This window comes from Canis lupus, chromosome 5, assembly GCF_011100685.1.
Source record: "Canis lupus familiaris isolate Mischka breed German Shepherd chromosome 5, alternate assembly UU_Cfam_GSD_1.0, whole genome shotgun sequence".
Lineage (NCBI taxonomy): Eukaryota > Metazoa > Chordata > Mammalia > Carnivora > Canidae > Canis > Canis lupus.
Window position 1 is genome coordinate 52,935,286 of NC_049226.1, and position 27,006 is coordinate 52,962,291.

The 27,006-nt window shown below is 45.5% G+C and overlaps 2 protein-coding genes across 4 annotated transcripts in view; one reads left to right on the forward strand and one right to left on the reverse strand.

Annotated features, from left to right (window-relative positions):
• Positions 1–1,037, forward strand: part of C8B (complement C8 beta chain) — a 39,008-nt gene extending 37,971 nt beyond the window's left edge. Inside the window, exon 12 of the mRNA XM_038537412.1 lies at positions 715–1,037. Within this exon, the coding sequence (XP_038393340.1) occupies positions 715–866 (152 nt within the window). The 3' untranslated portion in view covers positions 867–1,037. The remainder of the gene's footprint in view (positions 1–714) is intronic.
• Positions 1,038–11,611: 10,574 nt separating this feature from the next.
• C8A (complement C8 alpha chain) overlaps positions 11,612–27,006 on the reverse strand; it is a 65,115-nt gene continuing 49,720 nt past the window's right edge. For all 3 annotated transcript variants that reach the window (XM_038537414.1, XM_038537416.1, XM_038537415.1), the window contains 4 exons: positions 21,925–22,056; positions 20,652–20,809; positions 16,221–16,443; positions 11,612–12,118 (listed from right to left, as the gene is read on the reverse strand). In XM_038537414.1, the coding sequence (XP_038393342.1) occupies positions 11,967–12,118; positions 16,221–16,443; positions 20,652–20,809; positions 21,925–22,056 (665 nt within the window). In that variant the 3' untranslated portion in view covers positions 11,612–11,966. The remainder of the gene's footprint in view (positions 12,119–16,220; positions 16,444–20,651; positions 20,810–21,924; positions 22,057–27,006) is intronic.

Below are 27,006 nucleotides of genomic sequence, written 5' to 3' on the forward strand. Positions count from 1 at the left end.
GCCAGACACATGATATATGTGGTGGATGGAATCAATTACATGTCAATCTCATCAACAACCAAAAAATCTTCAAGGTAAAGACAAATGTCAGGGAGGGGAGAATGCATTGTTTGTTATTATTTCATATGACACACAATGCCCACAGATAGATAGGTAGATAACGGAGCTGCCAGGTTATACATTGACAAGAAGTAAACTACCCAGCATCCTGTGGCTGGGAAATGACTAAGTGGAGAGCCGTTCATTCAACAGATGTTTACCAAAGGCCTCATATGTGCCAGCTTAAGTGCTAGGGTTCAGTGGTGGGCAAATCCAGTCATCCAATCATCATGGAGACTGCTGTTCAGAAAGAAAGACCTATATCATTTGAATTGTCTCTGAAATACATTTAAAGTTTTAGTTGTAACTGCTATAAAATGCTCGAAAGCTTGAAATATGAAGAATTGGTGGGAGGTTAGAGGACTGAGATCTGGAGGGTAAATGGGATTGACCAGATGAACAGAGGAGGAAAGAGTATTCTGGGCTAGGGAAACAGTATCTGCAAAGGCCCCGTGGTGGAAGGGAGCATGCAAGTACAGTGGTATGCAAGGACAGCTGATGGGAGGGAGATCAGAGCTGACTCCCAGAGACTTTTGGCTTACAGGCCTCACCCCTCCATAGGGCACCAGGGTGTAACAAGGGCTAATTAATGTTCGCTGATCTTCTTTCTTCTAGATGTCGCCATTGATGGGAGGTGGAATTGCTGGTCAAACTGGTCTCCGTGTTCTGGAGGACATAAAACAAGACAAAGGCAGTGCAACAATCCACCTCCTCAAAATGAAGGCAGCCCCTGCTTGGGCCCTGCTTCAGAAACACTTAACTGTTAAGGAAGAAGAGCTTCTAGTAGATACTTCTGTGGGCTGCTCACTGCAAAAGCTCTGAGCCCTTAGGAACTCCGGCCCAGATACCTCATACCAATTCCCACCTGGGGCCAGCCCAAGGGTAGAGGACTGTGCCATTCAGGGTGTTTGAAATAAAGCTGTTACTTGCAAAATGCACATTGATTTGAACAAATAATGAGTTAAACATAAACTACAGTTTCCTTAAAGGCTTAAGAATCTTGGAAATGCTCACTTCTCTCATGTGTGTAGTTTTATGCCTCTCCCATGTACTAACCAGCCAGGAACTGTGCTAGAGTTGTTCACACTGAAGTCCTACTATCCAGCAGTGATAGGCACAGAGTAGGTACCCAGGAGTGAATCAGTGAATGGCTATTCAGTTGTTCTTCCGTTGAGGACAACATGGTCTCATTCAGTGACAATGGTGGTGACTACATATTGAATGATTACTATGCCAGCCACACTGCTCAGTATTAATTCATCCCATCCTCAAGCCGGCCTTATGAGGTGGTTGCTCTAGGGGCCCTATCCAACAGCTGAGGGAACTGAGGGGCAGCCAAGTGGCTTGTCCAGGGTTGTGTAGTTAGGAAGTGGCAAAGCTGGGCTGCAAGCCCAAGCACTTGGGCTCTGGAAGTTTAGACTTGTAACTGTAATGTTCCCTTCCTCTCAGTAAATGGGCATTTACTGACAAAGAATTTTTTATGAAATAAATTGTAGAAGAAAGTAGTGTGTGTGGTGTGTGGTGTATGTGTGTGGTATTGACAGTCTTCACCCACTGCGTCCTGAGGAGAGTGATCCTGGCTCCTCTGCTCCTGTTGAGGCTGAGCAAAGGAAGGGCGAGGTTGGGCATGTCAGAAGCAAGAGTTCTGGGACAGAGTTCAATTATTGTGATGTGAGTGGGTGCCCAGAGGAGGTCCTGAGCTGGAGAAAAGAGCAAGGGATACTGATCACTGAATGGAAGAGGAGGGAAGGAAGGAAGGAAGGAAGGAAGGAAGGAAGGAAGGAAGGAAGGAAGGAAGGAAGGAAGGAAGGAAGGAGAAAGGAGGAAGGGGGAAAGGAGGAAGGAAGGGACAGAGTGGGGAGGGAGGGAGAAAGAGAGGAAGGGAAGAAGGAGGAAGGAAGGAAGATGTAGTGGCTGGAAGAAGGAACATCAAGGAAAAGTTCAATTTGATGGGTCGAGCAATGAGCAATGTGCACCTTCCCCTACCTCTGTACGTCTCACTTTGCTCACTTGTGCTTGTCCGAATCCCACCTGGGTGAGGGAGGTACTTGAGCAGAGAGAATAAGAGGGCAGTTTGTTGATGTTCAAGTCACTAAAAAGCAAAATACTTTGGTTTCTTAGACTGAGTCAAGGTGATCATTCAGGCTTTCTTTTTTTTTTATAATAAATTTATTTTTTATTGATGTTCAATTTACCAACATACAGAATAACACCCAGTGCTCATCCCGTCAAGTGCCCCCCTCAGTGCCCGTCACCCATTCACCCCCTCCCCCACCCTCCTCCCCTTCCACCACCCCTAGTTCGTTTCCCAGAGTTAGGAGTCTTTATGTTCTGTCTCCCTTTCTGATATTTCCTACCCATTTCTTCTCCCTTCCCTTCTATTCCCTTTCACTGTTATTTATATTCCCCAAATGAATGAGAACATATAATGTCTGTCCTTCTCCGATTGACTTACTTCACTCAGCATAATACCTTCCAGTTCCATCCCCGTTGAGGCAAATGGTGGGTATTTGTCGTTTCTAATGGCTGAGGAATATTCCATTGTATACATAAACCACATCTTCTTTATCCATTCATCTTTTGATGGACACCGAGGCATTCAGGCTTTCTTGCTCTCATCCATTCCATCACACTGAAACAGCCCTTAGGATCTGTTTGTGTTTGGATGCTCCCTGTCTGGTTGCAGAAGTTCATGTGAGTTTTCAAAATCAAATTGGCTGGGGGGCGGGGGAGACAGTGGTTGAAGGTGAATTGGTTCATCCTATTCTTTTTCAAACAATTTGTTTTCAGCCGTGTCATCTGCTTCCGTTTGCCTCTGGGCTATGTGGCTGGTGCCTAAGACCTTCACACATCCATGGCACCAAAGTGTGGGTCACGGCCACCCACCAGTCTGGCCCACCCGGTCATCTGGAGTCGAGTCCATAGAAGAATCCGGAGCCCAGTCCTGACCTCTGGGGGTTGTTGCAGCAAGCATGTGGGTTCCCTGCCCTGTCCCCTCTCTTGTCCCCCACAGCCCTGCCCCTGAGCTGATGGGCCTGGGCTTGTTTGCCTTGATATTATTGCTTTGCCGTCTGCTGTTATTTCAACAAGCTAATTCAATAATGTTTTATCTCTTTCATTATACCGAAGCTGTATAATTTTCTTGAGTTATAATCTATCTTCTTTTAAGGTTCCCCAGAGACGGGAAAGAGTGGTTCTGTCTTTGGTTGATGGGAGGCTCCCAGGAAGCCTGTGCTAGCACGTTGAAGCCAGCGCTGCCAAATTAAATTCTGAATCTCAATCACAGCCACCGCTTCTAATGGGAAATTTAAGTTGATTATGGAGATGACAGCCCAGGTTCACGTTTATTGCATTTAGCAGAAATTGTTTATCCTATTAAATACGGTCTTGAAGGAGAAACAATTGAATTTTGGAGTGCCGGTGAATACCCGGGTGACGCCCAGGTACTGCTAAACTGTGTAATAATTATATTCTTATTTGTGGGCTGAACTTCCCCTCGTGGCTCTTTTTGCAAACAAATGCATTTAAGAGGAGGCTGAAACATAGTGTAAGAATTAAACAAAATAAATGCAGGCTGTGTTTTTGGCAACCCTCGGCAACTGTAGCTCACGCTGGCGTACCCGAGACAGAACTGCAGTGTCCGTGGGGCACAGTCCAGGCAGTGTAGTTTGGCAGTGGTCCTGGAAGCTTGAACACGCCACCAGATACCTGGATGTGGGAGAGTTTTGCATCCAAGAGCATGAATCTCTGAAACGCCATGAGCGATGCTGTGCACTTGATGTCGGGGCGGGGGCTCTCCACCTCTGCTTGCTCCCTGTGTGACCTGGGCCTAATCACATAACTTCTATGGGAATAATCATGATTATAATTATTTTAACAATAGTAATAATAATAACAGCTGCCAATTAGACAGTGCTGTTCAGTTTATGGAGTCTTTTAACCTGCATGATCTCAGTACATCTTTATCTGAATTTGATGGGGTGGAGATAATACAATCATCAGGTGATGTGTAGAGAGAGCTTCACAGGGAAGCAAGATCCTTACCATGAATGGGCTCACTGTGGAAGTCAAGGTGGGCTGCTGAAGTTGGGAGAAAGAGCATCTGCTGATGCTGAATCCAGAGGCACATGCCATCTTTATTTTAAAGAAGAGGACTTTGGCCTGTTCCCAAGCACTTATTCGAAAAGCTTTTGGGAAAGAGTGAGCCTGCAGCAGAAAGCCCTTGGGACACCAGCCAGGTCTCCCTGGGGACCTTCTGATTAGCCTCATGGTGGAGAACTATTTTGTTTTATGGATTGAAGATGTCTTTAATGGCATTATGTCTCCTTGCCAACATCTCTAGGCTTTGAGGACATTGTGTTATAATTTACTCATGTACCATCTCCTAATCTTTCTCAAATATAATGTCCGTGAAGGAAGGATAGTATCTACTGCACTTTGAGATCTCAAGTACCCAGCGCAGTGCCTGGCACAGCAGGCAACAATAAATCATTGTTGCATGAATTAATTAACTACAAATAGGAGTGTGAGTGGGCCGAGGGCAGAACGTTCCCAGGCTGGTGAGAAACTTGAGTGAATTCGTGGCACATGACGGCAGCATCATGAAATTTGGTGTACAGCAACCCAGAGGGGAGGGACAACCCCCATAGCAGTGGCTGTGGGAGGCATCCTCAGCCAGCTTTGTGGGCAGCAATATAAAAGAGTTAGAAAAAGAAGAGAGAGAAAAACAGATTGGGGCTGATGATCCTCAGGTAGGGGTGTCAGTGACACCCGCTGGGGACCGCCAGAAACCTTCAGGGCAAGTTTATTGAGGAAGAGAGCAGAAAACTCTGCAAGCATTGGTGGGGTGAATCTAAGAAGCACATTTCGAGTGGATGCCAAGCCAAGGCTCCAGGGGGTTAAAGTCCGGCCTGGCAGGTGGTGGAGGTGGGAAATGAACAAAGAGTAACCCTCTCAACATGTTGTCTTCTGGTATTCTGCTTCCCCCTCATTTTTTCCTCTATGGATTCATTTGAAACCTGGAACGCCCACCTAAAAACCCAACAGCCACACACTGGAGTAGCCCCCACCGTAAGTCTTCAGGATTCCCTGTTTATTGAATGTTGCTGTCACAAAATCAGATTTTTCTGTATAGTGTTTTCCTCTTCGAGCTATCTTTCACGAATGGCAGGCCAGATTCCATACAGAGGCATTCAGAAATTTAGAGTTTACTGAGCTGCCCAGGGAAAGGCACAACCTCTTGGGCCAAACTGGAGACACAGAGGAAGAGAAGCCGAGTGCCCTGGTTTATGGGAGCGTGTGCTCTGGTGCCGCGCTGCCTGCCTCTGAGGCATTGTCTGGCTCTGCGGCTTATTAGCTTTGTGGCTTGGTGCAAGCTTGGTACCCATCTGCGTGCTTTCATTTCTTCATCTGTAAGATGGGGATGGTTACAGCAGCAACCTCCTCGGGCTTGGGGAGCATATGTGAACGCGCACAAAGTCAGCACTCCATAGTTAGCTATGTCACTGACGTTGTTGTTTCTGGGGATTCTCAAAACATCAACAAGGGCAGTGGTTTGATGGTTTGTTGGTTTGTTTTTTAAAAGTCATTTAAGACTACTCTAAAAACATTTCAGCGCTAAACCCACTATAACCATGAGAACAAGAAAGATGTAAAATCGCTTAGCTCCTAGGAGATGTCTTCATAAAGGACATGGAAGGCTTTTGTATCCCAAGCTCTGGGTTATTAAGGGAAAATGTAACAGCATAATAACTAATATTTGCAGAGGGCATTACCAGCTACAAAGAACTTTCACATACCTAATCCAGCTTAATCCTCTCAATGGCTACAAGAGGAAGGATTTATTATCTGCCTTTGACAGGTGATGAGAAGGAGCCTCGGAGAGACTGAGCAATTTGCCCAAGACCACACAGCTGCAAAGTGGCAGACCTGCCTCAGTCTCATGGCTGCACCCCAGTTTCTTGCCACAACAGAAGCAGACCCAGCTGCATTATGCAGCAGGTGCCTGACCACCTGCCCACTGCATAGAAGAGGTAGAGAGAGGCCCCCAGTCTGGCTTCCCTGCAGCAGGGAAGCAGAGCTGTTTCGGAGGACTTGCAGGCAGACAGAGGTATAAAACTCAGTGCCACCACTTCCTAGATGAGTGGTCATGATCAAGTCACTTATCCTGTGTGCCTTGGTGCCCTCATCAGAATATGGGGCCAGGGGATCCCAGAGTGGCTCAGCGGTTTAGCACCTGTCTTTGGCCTAGGGCCTGATCCTGGAGACCTGGGATCAAGTCCCGCGTTGGGCTCCCTGCATGGAGCCTGCTTCTCTCTCTGCCTGTGTTTCTGCCTCTCTCTCTCTCTCTCTCTCTCTCATCTATCATGGATAAATAAATAAAATCTTAAAAAAAAAAAAAAAAGAACATGGGGCCAGGCGTCCTCATGGCCCAATGTGAGAATTGAATGACATGGCATGAGCAGAGGGACGGCCATCACCCAGGTGCGTGGCACATGGCCACTGCTCAACCGCCTTTCCATTCTTGGGTGCTAAACAAACAAACCCTGTCTACCGTCTGCCTCTTCTCACCCTGCCTAGCATCTGTCTCTTTTGGGGGCATGTAGGTTGCATTTTACAGAAAGGAAAAGGGGAAGAAACAGGGATTGCATTTGCGGTAGGAAATTCTTGGAGGATTGTCGAAGAGAGTCAAATGGCTGGTCTGACATTCACCTCTGTGCGGGAGGCCGCTGCAGCGCCCGGGCACTGCCATTATCCGTGGTTGCACCCACCGGTTATCTCGCGTCTCCACCTTGCAACCCCAGGTGTTCCTTCATCCATCACTGGCCATTGTCTGGTATCCACTCCTTCTTCCCCCCACTGCCTCCTGCCTGACGGGCCTCCTTGTTAATAAGCCAGTTTGTTCATATCCTGAGAACTATCTGATTCTGGTCCCTTTTATCCCAAACACCATCCATCCATCAACTGCTGGCTCTACATGCTTGGTTAGGAAAATAGGAATGGAGGAGGGAGGCGAATAATAGATAAAACTTCTTAGCTGCTATCTCTAAAGAAATAGAATGGATAAATAGATCCATCAGACATGTATCATGCCACTGGACAGCAAAGTCCATTTGTTAAAAACTGGTTAGGCGGGAGGATTTATCTCACATTTTAAGCTGCTAATGTAGAAGGGAAGCAGTTTCCTTTATCTCTCCCAGGGGAGGGGAGAACCCCCAAGGCCACTAATGCAGAATTTTTAACTTGATTTGATGGGCTTTTCTTCACTAAGGTTGAAAAGGTGGTCTCTGTCTCAAGTTTACACAGCCTCTTGGAATGGTGTGGGCTCTCCTCTGATACACCAGGAGGGTTGCAGGACCTGGAAGTCCTATGAGAATATCTTCCGTGGGGTTCTCTCCCACAAATTCTTGACCTTACATGCTAAGGTCATTTCAGAGCCCTTGCTTCTAGCACAGAACAGAGAGAGAACAGCATCCAATAAACTTTGACTAGGAAGCTCCTACATGCCCGGCACTATGCTAGGTACTGAGGTTCCAAAAGTACAAATGCTACTAGGTGAGGGAGACAGACAAGTAAGCCATAGTGATAGACTGGAAAGTGCTGGAATACAGAGCCATAGGAAGGAGTGGCACCTGATGAAGTGCAGGCAAATGGGAGGGGTCGGAGTTGACACCTAACCTCTAGCCTGAAGATTACTGGCAAAGAGCTAGGAGAAGGGGGAGTTGGCAGGTAGGGTGCTTCATTCGGGGCAGTACGTGCAAAGACCTGCAGGGGACAAAAAGCTTGAGATGTTTGAGGAACTAAATGGGAAATCATTCATTCAACAAATATTTGTTGACCCCCCCACCCACCCCTGCCATTAAGGGCAAATGCTATTCTAGGCACCTTGGATCTAGGCATGAAAAAATTTATGTATTAATGGGGGAGGCATACCAAGAAAAATAGAAGAATAAGCAAATCTATAATCTCCGGTAGTGCTAAGGGCCATACAAGAAAAATAAATAGGAGTAAGGCCCTTGGAGGGGTAATATTTGAGCAGAGACTTGAATGAAACAAGGGCATGAGTCTTAGATGAGCTCATTTAGTGGATGAGCATTTCAGGCAGTGGGGACAGCAGATGCAAAGGTTCTGAGGCATGAGAGAGCTTGGCATGTGTGAGGAACCACAAACAGGCTTTCGTGGCTAGAGCAACATGATCGAGGGAGGGAGTAAATAGAAGAAAACAAAGAGAGCCAAAAGCTAGACATATAGGGTTTTGTACTTCCTGTAAGGGCAATAGATTTTTAGTATAAGTCACTCATAGAACCTAAAAAAGGAGCTGAAGATGGAGTGGCATGTTGGCATCAGATCCTAGAGAACCTTATGAATCCAGTTAAAAGCACTTGGGCTCTGGGGTACTAACCACCAGGAGTGCCCGAGATGAGCAGGGAAGTGACAGGGAAGTGGCATCTACAGAAATTTCCCCAGGACCAAGCACCAGCTGCCCTCAGGAAAGGCTCAGTGACAAAACCAAAGGTCTGAACTCAGAAATCCCCAGCCTGAGAAGGACCAGCATCCAAAACAAGGAGCTGAGCAGTAAATTGCCACCCCTGCCACCCCACCCCATGGGTTCCCACCCCTGTGACTTTGTACATGCTGTTTCCTCTGCCCTTTCTCCACCTTTCCTTGCTTATCTAACTCCCGCTCATTTCCTAGACTCCACTGGCCATCCTCTCCTCCTCCGGGCTGTCCTCCCTGCTCCCCCAGCCGGGCTAGCCCCCGCAGCCCTCTGGGCTTCCCACTGGCACGGGACCTATAGCCATCCCTGGCCTCCTGCACCAGACTGGGGTTCTTGCAGTCAGAACCACATCCGATTCACTTCTGCATCTCTGGCACTTGGCAAGGGGCCTAGCACCCTGAGCTCCTCCGGGTGCTTCGCCTATTTCCCAAGCGAAGGGGTAGCAGCCCTGATTGCCTTCGTGAAGGGGGGTGCCCTTCGCTAATACGCATCACATCCCCTTCCCTTCCTGACTCCCGACGGCTGCATTTCTGCAGCGCGGTTTTTGCAGCCTATCCTTCCTCTCTGTCCGTTCTCTTCACCCTAAAGGCATATACAGTTCAGAAGAGATTCATTGAGTGAACTCTTTAGATCTTCCTCTCTCTCAAAGAAGAAAAAGCGAAAAGAAGCCTCTCCTTATTGCCTCTCGGTCTGTCATTAATTTACTTTCCAAAAGACACCTTGTCAAGCTGAAGATTATATCTTTAAGCCGTGTTTTTACATCTGCTACCTATAAAGCCGTAGATTATAGGTCTCCTGAAAGGACCTGAGGGAAAATACATTTGACGAGCTTTATGCCTTTTGCTTGGCGAGAGCCAGGCATTCTTGAAGAGGGAAAGGCACTGATCTGGGGAGGGGTTGCTGCCTCTGAAACTGCCCTGCCAGTGTATTGTGATTTCTGAAACTGCTGGAGATGCAGCATCCTTGGAGGTGGGGGGCAGATGCTGGCCTTGGTTCTCCGGCTCTGGCGACAGGAAGGCGGCATGGCTCAGATGGTGGTTTTGGCTCACAGGTGATCCAGGCACCTGCTTAACCCTAGCGTTGTCATCTCCCGCCTAGATGACTCGATTTACCCCAGAAGGAGCTTCCTCGCCTCTCCCCCGCAGCCCACACACCATCCTGTGAGTCCCCGCACTGATGGACATCATAGAGCAAAGGTGGGGAGCACTGGCCTCTTGCACTGCATTCAAACCCTGGCTGACCATGAGGCTCAACCTTGCCAAGCCTCAGTTTCCTTCGCCGTGACATGGGACTCATAAAGCAAACCCGAAGAGGTCCCTGGTCAGGCTTAATGAGATAACACAGATAAACCCTACCGTGGCTGCCCTTTTTGCTTTGTTACACACCTGTTCCCATGAACACGTGATGACTCCTCGACACGCAAGGGTTCTCAGCCTTGGCTGCTTGCTTCTTTCTTGTTTTATTGAAGAACAGCTTTAAAACTACTGATGTTTGGCTCTTACCCCCAGACATTTGGATTTAATGGGTCTGAGGTGCAGCCTGTGGACATCAAGGTTTTTAAAACTCCCCGGCTCATTCTACTGTGCAACTGAGCTTGAGAACTACCGTTTTCGGACCCAGCTTGGATGTCCTCTGTAAATTGCCCACCCGGCCTCAGTCAGTTGCTAGCCTGTAACTACCACTTCCTAGTAAATAATGAATGGAAATTAACTACTAATGTAAACTGACTTTAAAAAGAAAAAAACAAATTAATGACAGGATGAGAAGGAGTAAAGGAGTCTTCTTCTTTCACATGGAAGATCTAATGAGTTCAGAAATGAAACTTCCAAACTATATGTTTTAATTAATGATAGTAACAATAGTAATAATAAGGGTGATGTTAATAATTCCACGTGTGACAGGCACTGTGCTGTTTTATATGACATATTTACTTTCACCTTCTTCCCCACTCTCCATTCCCAATACATGTGCATCTCCCCCCTGCAAGGTTCCTTCTCACCTTCAAATTTTGTTTTGCATACCAAATTTCTATCTTAAAGGCCTCTTCCCTCTTTGTCTAGTTTATAATCCTTCAAGGCCTAGGTCAAGCCCTGTTTCATTTATAAAATACACACAAGGGAAGGTGAATCTCTCTCCCACCTGACCTCGCTTGGCACTTATTTTGGCATCAACTTAGACATTAATACCCTGCATCCATGACACGCCTTCTAATTGTTTCATGTATATGTATCCTATTATTACCCTAAAAAGATGGAGGATTCTGGAAAGATAGGGAGCACCAATAAATGTCAAACAACAAATGTTTTTGTCCCTACGGGAAATGCAGGTTTCACCACCGAGGAGCTCCCAACCTATAGGAGAAACTTGGAGGTTCAACAGAAAAGTCAGCATGACACAACACATTCTCTGTCCGAGATATGACTGGAGTATTGTGGGGATACTGAGGCAGACTGGTGTGACTGGCTCTCCCACAGGTGGCAGGGAAGGTGCACGGATCAACATTGGTTGGCCTCTCCACATCCACGCTCCAGTCCGGGGAGCTGACTACTATGGACCACGTTTTGGAACTGACTCATGAGCTCAGCTCTCACTTCATCCAAAGATGCTTGGATGGTCTCTCCCAATTCAAGGCTCAGCTCTGGACCCTGGGGAGACAGTGCTGAACCAAACAAAAACTGAGCTCTCCTGATAACTATCTCAGGGGAGGCAGGTCATAAAGAGTCACAGGACCTATGGCAGCCAACATAGAATGATTAATTGTGAAAAATGCAACAAAGGAAAAGGATAGGGGACCATGAGAAGCTAACTGGGGGAAATGTGTTATTTGTGGTAAGAACGTAAATGAGAGAGATTAAGTGAGGGAATAAATGAAAATACTGTTGAATCCAGAGGAAGGAAAATTGAAGGCACTCACATCGGTCCTCATTTTTTCCTCATTATTTCAGTGGGTCTGCTTATTCTACCAACTAGTAATGGTTCTTTGAATGAGCAAATATTGTAATCAAAGAACTGAAATCATTCTCATCATACTTTGTTTTATTTGTCATCGATTGTTTCAGCTACATCTGCTGGCCTCAGACTTCTAACATCCTATAAATCCCTCTATGGCATGGATTGAGATCTCTCTCTTGGTTTGGGAATTTTTTTGGGGGGGGGGTGCTCCAAAGTGCTGTGAGCAGGACTGAGCCCCTAGTTAACATCCAGCACCCAGTTGTTGATTGACTAGAGTCATAGGGCAGTTGGTTGTAGACAGCTGGTCCTGGGCCTGGCAGTTGGCAGGACAAAGAAGAAATCCATGTTGATTCAATTTTCCTTCAGCTGAAAGAAGTCGTTATCCAGTGACATCCACAGCATCTGTGCCCAGAGGCTATCAGCAAGCCTGGGTCTGTGCTTTCCACCCTGGACACGAGGCACCTCCATTCTGGGGTGTGGGGTTGTTGCACTCTCTCCTCCTCTCCTGGGTGCCTGCTCTGCAAGCCGACCAGGAGCTCCAGCAGCTCCAGTGACCATCGGCCTTGGCTCCTGCACAGATTATTTCCCAGGGGAAGAGGAGGTTAGCATACAAGAAGCAGCTCAGACTTTATATAAGGAAGGAGGCCCATCCCACTACCCTAGAGTGGTCTGCAATCTCTCCTTGGGGAAATGCCTGGTGTAGCCAACCAAGACCTCTGTGCTCGCCGCCTTGCACTTAATTTGAAACTCTGGATGGAGTGAGAAGAGGCCACTGAGAGCCCATTCTCATGAAATTGGAGTGCGCGCTTCCATGGAAGATAGATAGCAGAGTAAGGCAGGAAGGGATGCTTCTCTGGAGGAATGACACAGAGCCACTGGAGGGTCTGAAGAGCAGAGAGCATAGCCCAGCCAAGGATTCAGACAAGGGCCAGCCTGACAGCCCCGTGGAGAGGCTTGCTGGGCTTTTGTGAGGGTTTGCAAGTCAGACTCGCTCAGACTCTTAAGGTGGGGCCACAGTGGGTGACAGAGTCTCTGCTCAGAGCATGACAGCACAGGCACTGATCATGGGTCACCTCTGGAAATCCAGCTCATGCAGTCCCTTGGCCTGGGGCTGCTGCCTTCCTCTGGCTCTGTGCCTTGGGGCAGACCCTCTCTCAGCCTGAGTTTCCATTTCTGTAAATGAAACAGCTAGGCTAATCTGGTGGGGTTTTTCCATAATTTTTTTTTCATTACTGGTTTCCCCCCCTTAAATGAAATCTTATAAAAGCCCTAATATGGCAGCCAGATGAAAGTCGAGCTGTTTTATTTGAAGCTGGGGTGTCTATCAGGTTTGCCCTGCTCCCCTGGGGCAGCCCCTAAAACCACAAGTTTTCTCAAATCCCAGTGTGAATATCACTGGATTAGATTATCTTCAGGTCCCTTCCAGTTTTGTAATTATACTCCCTGGTGGGACAGCCGCAGCAGGATTCTCTGTCTCTGTTTTTTCCCTGCCTCTGTGACTTGGTCCCCATAGGCAAAGGTTTGCAGGGAAAATCCTTAGGGACCAATGTCAGTGGGTCTCCATGGTGGCTGACTTCCCAGTCTTAGATTTCCTTACTGAATTAATCTTTGTCACGCTGAACATTCAGTCCCCAAGGCTACCTGATGTCCACACAGTGTTTGTAACAAGGTTAATGGAATACCTGTGAGCTGCCTGCAATTGACTGAATGTAATCTAGCAGGAGAAATGGGCTCTGAGGAAGAAGACCCATCCTCTGAGCCCTGTCATCACCCCCGGGTCATTGGCATCATGTCCCCCTTCCCCAGGGCCCATTGTGTGTACAGATGACTTAGCATGGCTGCAACTGAACCCAGCATTGGACCATTGAGAGACATAACTAGGTAACCCACACTCCTTCTTCCTCTCTACCTCTGTGATCTTGGACAAGGATCCAAGGGATCCAAGCAAGTCACTGGTACTGCGGGCACATGCCATAGTGTAATTACTGAGGCAGGGTTAGGCTAAGGACTATGAACCAGGACATACCTTCTCTTCCCACCCCCAAAATAATGGTCAATGCAATCATCTCAGACTCTCTGCCCTCATTTCTGAAATTTCCTGACTCTGACTCTCAGGATGTACATAGTAGAATGTAACAGTTCAGAGCTTGTGTCCTAGCATGGGTCCACCCCCCTGGGTCCAAATTCTGGCTCTGACACTCCCCAGCTGGATGACTTTGAGCAAGGTATGTCACCTTCCTCCTGTGCCAATTCCTCCTCTGCGAATTGGGGCTAGTAATAGTACTTATTCTTGGAGGAAGAGATGAGTTCATGCACATGAAGTGTTGGGATAGCACCTGGCACAGAATAAAGGTTAGTTATTCTTTCTGTCCACAGACCTTTGGTCCTTCTGGAAAAGCTGGCTGGTCAATGGGGCAAATGAGGGCTGAAACCCAGTCCACAGTCTGCTTGAAAAGTAAAGAAATCCCTGGGCCCTAGAGCTGATCTGTATCAGACCCAAAAAGTTTCATTGTTTCTTTAAGCACCTGTCAGGTAGTGCTTTTTTTCAGTTTACATGAGAAGACTATGCCAATCTCTGCCCCAGTAATTAGTCTACTTGTTTTTTATTCTCTGCATCCTTCTTCGTAAGGACCCTTGGATTCACTCACCATCTTGGCTCATTCCTCTCAGAATTCCTCCTATAGGAGGATTTAATTTGCAGTCCCTTCATCCAGCAAAGGAGGGATTAAGACAAGGCACCAAGCCAAGATAGATCCTCTTATTCTAATGTATCATAATAGAGCCTGACACATGTGTTGGCTAGTGTGTAACATCAACACAAACTGTGAGAAAGGTACTGATACTAACCCCATTTTTCAGGGGATTCTCAGATGAAAATTGGCAACCTTGGTATTCAGAGGCCTATCTGCCACCAGAACTCTGCTACCCTGCTTCCTGTTTAGAACTACTCCTCCAATGAGGAAATTATAATCCACCATAAGCTCATTTTAAACCCAGGCTCCCACCCCATCTTACCATGGGTATCAGCAGTTCATTTTATGGACCTCAGAGTAATACCTTAGATATACCTCTCCAGACTTCCTTCTTTTTTCCTTCACATTGTCTATAATGCACTTGCCAGTTGAGACCGATTTATACATTGTGTCCTTGCCATCATTCCAAGTACAGTATAAGCAGCTTTGCATGTGTGGAAAATTGGAAGCTTAGAGATTTGGGATGAATTCTTGGGCTAGAGATTCTTGAGGGTCAGAGGAAACTTAAATGAGAGTGATGAGCCCCAGAAAAAAGATATGGTTGACGAGGATCTCACAGGAAGTTAGGAAAGAAGTAGTTGGAACTCACATCCAGGTCCTCAGACTTCATCTTTAAGGAATATAGAATTCTAACCCTTGTTTGAGAGCCTTCTTCCCCGGTGGCAATCGGTTCATGCTATGCCATGATACATTTAAACCTCACTTGCCCCAGCCCTTTTGGGTTTTGCTCATAATTCTTTTCACTGTAACGCAACTACTTAACTCTTGTAGTGAGTTGAATTGTGTGCCCCCAAAGATATGCTCAAGTCTAAATACCATCCCCTCTAAAGGTGACTATATTAGTAAATAGAGTTTTTGGAATAAGTCATATTAAAATGAGGTCATGATGGATTAGGGTGGGTCCTAATCCAAAGAGTAGTTTTCTTTTTTTTTTTTTTTAAGATTTTATTTATTTATTCATGAGAGACACAGAGAGAGAGAGAGAGAGGCAGAGACACAGGCAGGGGGAAAAGCAGACTCCATACAGGGAGCCCGATGTGGGACTCGATCCCAGGTCTCCAGGATCAGGCCCTGGGCCAAAGGCGGTGCTAAACTGCTGAGCTACCTGGGCTGCCCCAATGAGTAGCTTTCTCATAAGCAGAGAAAACGGAGTTGTATGGATGAGAACACCACGTGGAGACAGGCAGAGATTGGAACAGCACATCTACCAGCGAAGGAATGCCAGGGATTACCAACCACCACCAGAAGCTAGGAAAGGTAGGTCTACCTTCAGAGTCTCCAGAAGAAATCAACCTGGCCAATACACCTGAATTTTGGATTTCTAACTTCCAGAAGTGTCAGACAATAAATTTCTGTTTCTTTAAGTCACCCAACTTGTGGTGATTTCTTATGGCAACCCTAGGAAACTAATATATCCTTCCAGAAATGAATCCTATATCCATCTACACCTTGGCAAAACGAAACAAAACAAAATAAAAAACCCACAGATCTCATCTGAGAGAGGGTCTTGATAGCAGGGAGAAAGCATAAGCACCATTAAAGCAGAGAGGTGGAGTCAGCCATAAAACTCAGAACACAGATTCCTAGGTCAGGGGGCAAGAGGTCACAGAAAGGAGAGGCTGGGAACCCCAAAGATCCTTTCTGTGCTGGCCCCTCTGAGCTGGGCCAGGCTCAAATCTAAGTATGGACCTGGGGCACCTGGGTGGCTTAGTGGTCAAGCGTCTGCCTTCAGCTCAGGTCATGATCCTGGGGTCCTGGAATTGAGTCCTGAATCAGGTTCCCCGTAGGGAGCCTGCTTCTCTCTCTGCCTCTCTCTCTCTCTCTCTCTCTCTCTCTCTCCCTCTCTCTCTCTCTCTCATGAATAAATAAAAATAGAATCTTAAAAAAAAACACACAAAAAAAGGATGCACGGGTCTTACCCTTTTGCTCCATTTGCTCACAGGAAAGGCCCTTGCGACCCAGCGGGCACTGACACTTGCAGCTGGTGCCCTCAAGGATGGGCTTCCCATTGTTGAAGCAGGGCCCGCAGCGGCAGGCATTGAATTCCATCAGGTACTGGTCCAAGGCCCGGTGCAGGTTCTGGCGTTTGGTCTCCAGGGGCCCCAGGGTTGTATGTCGTAGCACTTCATGGATGGGCTGCATCTGTGGGTGCAGAAAGAACAGAGAGCCCCTCCCTGGGTCTGCAGCTTCCCAGAGCCCGAGAACTGACCATCAAGCCTCTGGAGGGTCTGCTACATGCCAGGCATGGAACTAGACACTCAGTTCTACCCACTGCGTTGAATCCTCACAGCCACTCCTCGGAGCAGGTACTAAACTCCGGAGACTCCGAGTGTTTGAGTGACTTGATCAGGCTCAAACTATTAAGTTAAGTGCAAGAGCCATTCTGAACATGGGCCTGCTTATCTCTGAAAGCTGCAGTCCCCCAATCCCAGAGAAAGAGAGCTCAGCAGCTGTCTATGCCAACTCATCTGCCCCCACCAGTACTTTTAGGAAGCAGGGAGAGTGTAAAGTATTTATTATGTGTGTTTATGTGGTTTGGTGTTTTTTTTTTTTTTTTTTATTGTTAACCTTCAATGCAGGAATTGTTAAAGTCCTTGATGTGCTGGCAATACTGAACACTTCTCTTTTCGGTATAAGTGTGGGGAGGTTGGGGGGAAGGGGTAATTTGCATTTGAGGCACCCATTCCAGAAATGACTTATAACCCAGCAGGTTTCCCAACCTCAGCATGACTGCATTTCCAGCTGGATAATTCTTTGTTGGCAGGGGAGGGCAGTCCCGTGCGTTATAGAATGTTTAGAAGTATCTCTGGCCTCTACCCACTAGATGCTGGCAATAACTTCTGGTTGTGAAAACCAGAACTTCTCCTGACATCGCCAAATGCTCCCTGAGGGTGAATCGATCCCTGACTGGGAAGTAGTAGGTGTGGTAGAGAGCACTGAATCTGGAACCAGAAAATCTGGCATCGATTGGATCTCAGCTCTACTAGTTCCAGCTGTGTGATCTGTCAGGTTACAGGCACAGGAAGCTTGCCTTCTTCATCTCTAAAATGGGAACAAAACTCTCACCTTCCAGGTTTACTGAGAGGATGAAAGCTGATAGATGGGAAAGGTCTATCACAGAGTGAAAATTCAATAAATGCTGCTCACATCCTAGTTATGTGACCTAGAACTCTTTCCTGTCCATCTTTAAACCTGAGCCTCATTTTCTATAAAATGGAAATAATAACCTACTTCCTAGAATTCTTATGAGGATCTAAAGAAGTAATGAATGAGAGATACCATTGCAAAAGGGAAGAACAGTATAAAGTAAAGCACCATTTTTATTAGTTAGATATGATGACGGGGGAAAAAGCTAAAATTTTTCAAATTGCATGTACATATGGTTGTCTTCAGCATGCTTTTAAGGCCATATATTTTAACATAGAATCATAAAATGAAAGCTCCTTTGAAGATCTCTCATTTTATGGGACAGTAACCTGAGGCGGTGAGATGGGAGTGATTTGCCAAGCTTGCAGGGCAATTCAGAGATAGGACTGAGCCACACTGCAGCCATCTCACTTCAGAACCAAAAGTCAATAGAGGGCACTTGCAGTAGCCTTGAGTGGATTCCTGGTAATGTGTACAGAAAGACCCATGACAAACAGACCTTGGCTTGTGCTCATAGGTTGCAGCTGAGGTCACCAGCCTGGTCATTTCAGGACTGGATGGGCTGCCAGCCAAAGGCAGACGACCACTTACTGGAAGTTCAGGAAATTTGGCCCCAGTGTTAGGCAGTCAGTGCAGAATGGGCTGCCCTGTGACTCTGGTTAAAGATGACTCAATTCCAGGGAAGGTCAGGACCATTGGGCAACTTCTAATCTAAGTCTAATGGACTTTTTGTCCTGTCACTCCTCACTCCCAGAATCCACAGGAAGAGGAAAGGGAGCATTCCTTGGGAAGGGCAGGTAGAAGCTAAAAGGAGGTTGGGGTGGTGAAAAAGACTCCTAGATCTTGAAAAGATACTGGCCATGGTTTTGTTCCCATTTTACAGATTCAGAGAAAGCAAGTGGTATGATGTTAGCGGCACAATATAACATAACTCAGAATAATATATAACATAGCACAACATCATACATTAACACGATTCCTGTATTCACTCAGTCTAAGTAACCGCCATAAATAAATGCTGATATTTAAATAAGTGCTAAGCTATGGGGATATGCAAATGAGTAAGACATTGTCTCCACTCTGAGCATCAGGTTCCCAAAAGCCCCCTGACTGGCCTCCTTGTCCATTGTCTGTCTGCCTGTCTCTCTCCCCAGCCCTTCAAGTCACCCTTCATATGTCTTTAAGCATCCTTCTTTTAAAACACAGCTCTAGCTGTGTCACCTTCCTGCTCTATAACCTACCAGCCCCATTCATGCATCAAATCTGAACTTCTCAGGAGGCAGCATGTATTGTAAAGAGATCGTGTATATTAGAGTCTGTTGAACAGAGCTCAAGTTGGGCTCTGCCATTTACCAGCTATGGTATTCTCACTTAGCTCCCATCAACGTGTTTCTTCAACTGACGTTCACTAAGTACTCTCTACTCTCTCCCTAAACCCGTGATGTAGCATTTTATTATCCCCATGTTATAGACCAGGAAACTAGGGCTCAGAAAATAAAGTAGCTTGTCCAAGGTTACACACTGAAAAGGTAGCAAGCCAATGATCCAAATGATCTTTCTCACCCCAAACCTAGGCTCTCTTTCCCTAAAGACAGTATTTGGTCTTCTCCAAATCATTTATATCAGACTTGCCCTTGGAAGCTTTGCTCAAGGCAAACACAAAGTTCACCTCTTGCCCACAAAAGTTTATATATTGCTCCTGATATCAATTTTATACTTTTTGCCTAAATGACTAATAGCTTGATGATAGCAATTTTCAGACCCTATGTGAATTACAGGTGCGTGAAAATGGTCCCTTACTTATTGAGAAGAAATGAGATCTATGTTAATCCACCTGACCTCTTTCTTCATAGAGAGCGGGGTGGGATAATAGACTTTTGTTTCAACTGTTGGTATATCTTTTAAGAAAACGAATGTATCCATACCTGGGATTTAAAATATATGTAGAAAATGGGCAAGAGTCCAGAACAAATGGGCAAGAAAACAATAATATGTTACTTAAAAGCCCCAAATACAACTCTTTACTTAATGGACTGCCCTTGCCTATGTATAGAAATAGTTTGATGACTGGTAGACAATCCATCTCCTCTGCACTTTGATTATAGTTTTATTGCCTGTGTGAGGTTAGGCAGAGTTTCTCAACTTTAGCACTATTGACATGTGGGATCAGATAGTTCTTTGTTGTGGGGGCTGTCCTGTGCGTTGCAGGATGTTTAGCAGCCTCCTTGGTCTCTACTCAGTAGATGCCAGTAGCACCTTCTTATAGCTGTGACAACTAAAAGTGTCTCCAGACACCTGCCAGATTTCCCCAGAGAAGCAAAACAGTGGGAACTGGTTATGAAGTCCCAAGGTCTGAGATCCAGGCAGTTACATATAAGCTATGTGACTGTAAATGGCTCATTGGTGGGACACCTGGGTGGCTCAGTGGTTGAGCGTCTGCCTTGGGCTCAGGTCGTGATCCTGGGGTCCTGAGATTGAGTCCTGCATTAGGCTCCCTGCATGGAGCCTGCTTCTCCCTCTGCCTATGTGTCTGCCTCTCTCTGTGTCTCTCATGAATAAAAAATAAAATCTTTAAAAAAAATGGCCCACTGGTGACTTGAAGCCTCAGGTCCCTAATCTTTTCCACGGCAAGACTCACATCTAGACAAGAGGTTCATTATGATGAGGGGATGGGACCCTTTAGAGCAGAGGCAGCAAATACAGCTTGGGACCACGGCTTGTTCTCGTACGTCTTTTGTGCTAAGAATGGTTATTATGTTTGTCAAAGTTTGTATAAAAAGGAGGGGAAGAATTTGTATGACAGAGACTGTATGTGTGCCACAAAGCCTAAAATATTTACTATCCATTCCTTTACAGAAAAAGCTTGCCAACCCCTACTTGAACAAATGTAACTTTAAAGTCTTTTCTGTATGGATGCAAGTTCCTATATTTTAATGTGGCCTAATTCTGAAGAAATTCTGGGACTACTAGTGTAAAACTGGGCTCTGCCCAGATATAAAGCTTCTGCCCCCAGTGGTCCTGTGGCCTGGGTTTAAAGTCACGCACTCCCAATAGTCAGGCATGGGGTAGGCCAGCAGATCAGTGTGCCGTTACATTTAATCTTGTTCTTTGATGGGCTCATAATAAGAAATATGAAATGATCTGGTCTGCTTCACTTTCATTCCTCATGGACGTAGAGTTTCTTCAAGTGCGAAAAGACTTACCTCAAAATCAATAACAACAGGATTATACTTTAATGACCTCCCCCAGGAACGGTATGTAATGGTGCTCCTCTTTTCAGCCAAGCCAGCACCCCAGCCAGAACTGCCACCTCGCACCAGAGAAATGATGTCTTCCACAGCTGTGGTCAGCCTGTGGCCTTCTGCCGTCAAGAAGATAACTGCATTAGTTCATTTTCCAAAAAGCCAAAGGACTGGTCGGTAGGCTCCACTGCTCCCCTTAGAGCTGTCTCCTATTCTTCTACCTTGCTAAGTTAACTTGCAGAACAAAGCAGAGGAGCAGGACAAAACCCTAGAAATGGACCCATTAGAGCAGACACTGGGAAGACAGCCCAGCCCAGCCCAGCATGGCAGAGGGAGAGGATGAAAGAATGGAGGAGGAGTCATTCATGCATACTTTTATTCATTCATATGTCACATGTTTCCTCAGTGTCTGCTGCCTACCAATGAGATTCAATTAAACATCAGAGGTCCTGTGACAGATGTCTCTATGGGGCTCAGAAGGGGCATGAGGAAACACATACAAACTACAGTAGAGGAGGGAGGGTGGTCTGGGTGAAAGGTGTAGAAAAGTGAATGAATTTTTATAGATAAACGGAGAGAGGAAGGAAGGGCATCGCACAGGAGAAACGATTTGGCTTAAGGCCCTGACGCATGAATAGCCTAACACAATCGGAGTAACTTGAACCTGTTTCATATCTACCTCATACACTATACTGTAATCTGTTTCATCATCCCTGTGTCCTCTGTGTCTCCCACCTGAAAAAAAGTACCCAATACATTTGATGAATGAATGCATGCATGAAGACACACTGACTTGTTCAGGAAATGCCACAAAATATCTGTGTACAGTCTTTCTCTAATAATTGTTCTTTGACCTTGGTGACTATATTTGTCCCTCTCAGAGGACTTGTTTCTTCCCTCTGGACTATAACATGAGGGGCCTTCATCTCAACAGTCAACTACCCAGGTTCGGTCTATACATTTTCATCCCAGTTCGTTCTTTCATCTTTGTCTAGTGCTCGAAACCTAGGAGAGGGTACTTTCCAAAAACCACATATCTCTAAGATGATCTCAGCCCATGATGAATTCAAAATAGAACCACAACAGGCGATTGGTTTGGGATATTTAGCAGCTACTCAGTGTGACCATTGACTGTAATGAAGTCAGTTGAGGGGGAAAATCATGTTCATGCCCTGAGTGTGTATCCAAGGAAAGGTCTAGCTTCTTTTTGGGAGACTCATTACTCAATACTTACTAGAATCACCACCTCCAATATTTTCACAACCTTTTCCTCCTAAACTTCCTCCAATTTTCATCCAGTTTGCATAGTCATATTCAATGCCCACAGAAATTCCAAAGCACTTCTCGATATCTCTGCTGGTAATACCTGCAACAAGGCGATGGAGAGACACAAAATGTTGAGGTGCTTCAAGACAGTGAGTAGAGAACAACCATCCACAGCGGTTGTAACTTCAGTTTTGGAGTCTAAGAGATCTAGATTGAGAGCCCAGTCCTTTAACCCAAGCTCAGCGTTCTCTTCTGTGTGACTCACGCCCAAACAATTCTTGAAATGAGGAGAATGTGTACTGCACATACTAGTTGCTCAAAAGTGCCAGTTCCCTTTCCTTTGCACATTCTTCATGGAGCCTCCTTGGGGCAGAAATTCTGCTTCATCCATCCATATAGCCCTGTGCCTCTTGCAGTAACTGGCCCATGATTGGCACCATTTTCACTCTCCCATTTTGCACACAATGCCTCTTCCTCCCTCCCTCATCGTTCCAAAGTCTACTCACGCTCCAGTTCAAATATCATGTTCTCCATGAAGCAGATTTGGATCAGAATGCTTCCTTCTTTTTTTCAGAGCTACCAATGTGTTTCAGTCAGGCATGAATGATCATATTTGCACAATTTTTTTTTTTTTTTTTTTTTTTTTTTTTTTGCTCAGGACCTCTCAGTACCTTGGAGAGGTCAGAGTGCTGTTAGAAGATGGATAGATCTCCACGGGGAGTCAACCTGACTTCAGGCCCCATGATAACTGAGTCCCACATTAGCTATTTCTATATTTGTCTACATCTGGGGACCCACGGAGGAACCTGAATCTTGTAGATGAGGAGCATCATCCTCAAAGCTGTAAAATCATTTTATCCCAATCCCTCACTCTGTACACAAACAAAGCTGGGTTTCCAGCCCTTTGTTGGGCTGGCAAGTAAGGCTAGAAAAATCGACTAGAGCAAGGTCCTGACCAGAGTCCAGCTTTATCTGTGGCTCAGGTTTCCTGAAGGTTCTGAACTGGAGTTTGCATTTTTGAACTGTCATTACTTTTAACTACAACCATAACAATAATTATTACCAATACCTGCATTGTTATGGCAACCACAAGGAAAAAATAATTTAGGTCAGTTATTCAATTGAGCTAAGGATTAGATCTAATCTTTTCAAGGTAGTATTGAGGAAGCAAGTTTATTTGCCTGCATCCCCATCAAACTGCAAACTCTGTGAGGTCAAATATTTGTGCCTTATTCACCGCTCTCTTGTCAACATGGCAGACAGTGTCTGCTGTGAAGGAAATGCTCCCTATTTTGAGAATAAGTAATTGATTAATGAAAAAAGTGAGTGAATACATATACGCCATGAGTCCTGTGGTATGGGCTTCTGACAGAAAGAATCTCAGGAGTCAGGAATCCTGAATTCAAATTCCAGTCACTTAAATAAATGGATGAAGAAATCGTGGTGTGTGTGTGTATATGTATGTGTGTGTGACTATTATATCTCTATCTCTGTATCTACAGCTATATCTATATAATATAATGTGCCACAACCAGGTTCATGGATGAACCTGGAGGATGTCATACTACATGAAGTAAGCCAGACACTAAACGAAAAAAATGACATGATCTCATTTATAGGTAGACTCTAAAAAAACCAAATAAATATATGGAAGCAAAGAGTAGAAAGGTGGTTTCCAGGGGTGCAGAGGTGGGGGAAGCAGGGAGATGCTGGTCAAAGGGAACAAAGTTGCACTTATGTAGGATGAATAAGTATGAACGTCCAATGTGTTGCCTGATGGCGACAGTTCATCGTATTGGATAGAACACTGAAAATTTGTAAAGAGAGAGGTTCCAGGTGCTCTCATCACATACACACAGGCAAAGGAAACTATGTGAGAAGATACGTTAATTAGCTGCACTGCAGTAATCATTTCCCTTTGTATATGTATATCAGATCTTCATGTTGTATACTTGAACCGGGTACAAATGTTGTATTTTTCAAAAGTAAAACTAAACAAATCCCAGGCACAAGCACCCTGTATGAGCTGAGAAAAGGCTGGTGGTCACACTGGGCTTGTTTCCTGTTTGCAGAGACAGGGGCTGGCTTTGTCCCTCTCTAGACTCCTGTGAGCCACACACAACTCCAACCCCATGCCTCTGTGCACTCTTCTGAATCACTCCAGGGCTGGAAGCGCCTGGAAGGGGATGCTGTGAGGTATGAGCACCAGCACTCAGCATCAAGCACAGGGCTTCTCCTGCCACTTCTATTTGAGTACTTTTAATTGTTAATGCATTACTAATTGAGGAAGATTGAGCATATTTAATTGTTTTGATTAAAAAATGCTTCACCAGTGATAAACAAGAGTGGGGAAAAGGAATTCACAGGCAGAAGCCAGAGTGATTACAAGGAGAATGGCAGTGGAGGGCTGCCTGCTTCCAGTGACAGGGTAGGCTGATTACAGGGTGGGAGGAGGTGGTGCTGGAGAGCACCCACAGAGCCCTTATGCTCACACAGGGTCTGCACATCCTGCCATGTGCGGGGGGAGTGAAGTGAGGGTGGGGGGGATTCCAGTTCAATTTGAGCAGCACTGTTCAACTGCAAAGATTTGCCTTCTAAGGACACCAAGGTAGGGTTTCAGCCAGCAAGGGAAGGTCTGTGATTTAAGAATCATAGGATGTGAGAACTTCAAGCATCCTTGGACGCCTAGCCCATACTCCTTATTTTTAATTGAGATGTTCTCGGTTCATAGAGGTGAATTATCTTTGCCTAAGATCCTATAGGTAAGAGATGGTGGAGGTGAGATTCAAATTCAAGTCTGTTTCACTTAGAAGCCTGTGGTATTTCCATTAATTGCAGTTGTCACATCAGACTAGAGAATTCTGCTATCAGAGAGAAAATTTTGTAAACATTGACTGTGTACCATCCCCATCACGATGTGTGTTAGGCAGTGTAGACACTGTGAATTAAATAGGAATATGATGTAAATCTGAATAAGGTCTTGTCCTTGAGAAGCTAGCAGGTTTGGGACAACATACTAAACAAAAGCTAAGGTGTATCCCTAGAGTTGCCTGTTTCAATATACGAGGGTGAGAAGTGAAGTCACTCACCAGAAGCTGTAGGGGAGGCCAAATCAGAGCTGTCTACAGAGGGCCCATGGGAAAGCAAGACCAGGAGGCTGGGGAGGGGGCTATAGGGTAAAGCGGGAGGGGGGAGGGGGTAGAGAAGGTCTTATGTAGTGCCCAAATCCAGGACTTGAAACTGGTATCAGAAGCCAAGACACAGAACCAGAGACTTCTTGCTTTCAGCAAGTAAAGAGCAGAAGAAGAGGAGAGAGAGAGCAGAGAAATGTCTGGAGCAATTGCATGCACTTGCCCAGATAGATGGGTGTGGGGCATGAGTGGACTGACTACACAGCTGAAGTTTGAAAAACACAGGAGTTAGGGGGCGCGGACCCTCCACCCAGTTGAAAATCGAAGTATAGGGGATCCCTGGGTGGCTCAGTGGTTTAGCGCCTGCCTTCGGCCCAGGGTGTGATCCTGGAGTCCCAGGATCGAGTCCCACATCAGGCTCCCTGCATGGAGCCTTCCTTTCCCTCTGTCTGCGTCTCTGCCTCTCTATGTGTATGTGTCTTTCAAGAATAAATAAATGAGATCTTAAAAAAAAAAAAAAAAGAAAATCCAAATATAACTTTTGACTCCCCCAAAATGTAGCTACTCTTGATGGGAGGCCTACAGTTAACATAAATGGTTGATAAAAACATATTTTGTGTTTTATATGTATTATATGCTATATTCTTAAAGTAAGCTAGAGAAAAGAAACTTATGGAAATCATAAGGAAAATACATTTACATACTGTATTTATTGAAAAAAATCATGTATAAGTGGATCTATACAGTTCAAATCCATGTTGTTCAAAGGTCAACTGTATTTATAGAACCAAACAGTGATCCACCATGGCTCCACCCCATCCCATCAGGCTGGACTCCTTAGATGTCAGCTTTGGACCCGTATCATACTGGCATTTGTTTTGAGAGTTTGATGTTTCCCAAACATGGCTACACAGTGAGATTGTCTGGAGTGCTTATTAAAAATACAGGTTCCCATGTCCCACCTATATCAGTTCTAATTCTGTATTTCTGTGTAATCAGCAATCTGTATTTAAACAGATAACCCAGATGATTCCTAGTCAGCACATCTGGGGCCAGATATTGGGTACCATGGTTCTATAGCAAGCTCTGGTGGCTCATCACAGAGCACTGGCCTCTGCCCTGTCTCAGTCAATGCCTTTGTCAATGCCTTGGATATGGACTTAGCAGCCAGGCTCATCACATCTACCCGTAAGAAGTAACTAGGAAAAGCCAAGGATCATTCAGATAAAGAATCAGGATTCAAAAAGCCCTCAAAAGGTTTGGAAGAAAAGACAGACCAAGCACGGCAAAATGAGGCTCAGTTGGGAAAGCTGTAACATCCTTCCCTGGGGAGAAAATACCATGTACAAGCATAATAGGGAATGGGCACAGTTTAGGAAAGCAAGAGAAAAGGCTGTAGGGTTTTGGACAACTTCCAGCTCAGGAAGACAATGAAGCCAGGTGAAGAACCAGGAAGAAATTATAATCAATAAAGTAAAGGAGGGGATAATCTCACTCTCTTTGTGTAGCTGAGAGAAACCTAGAGCCTGGCACAAAGTTCTGTAGTCTACATTTTAAAAAGGAAATAAGAAAATAAGACATTCACTCAACACTATTCAGCCTTAAAAGAGAAGGAAATCCTGCCATATGCAACAACATAGGTGAACCTTAGGACATTATTGTAAATGAAATAATCACAGAAGGACAAGCATGCATGATTTCACTTATATGAAGTATATAAGATAGTCCAACTATCAGGTGTAAGAATCATGGTTGGCAGCAGTTGGGAGAGGGTGAAGAAATTCAAAACCACATGCTTTGGGAATGTTTGAGGGGATGAGGGATGTTCACCTGAACAACAGAGGAAAGATCTCTCTTTAAGAGAGATCAGTGAAAAAAAAAAATAAGAGAGATGAGTGGAACTAGATTCAGCTCTCTCC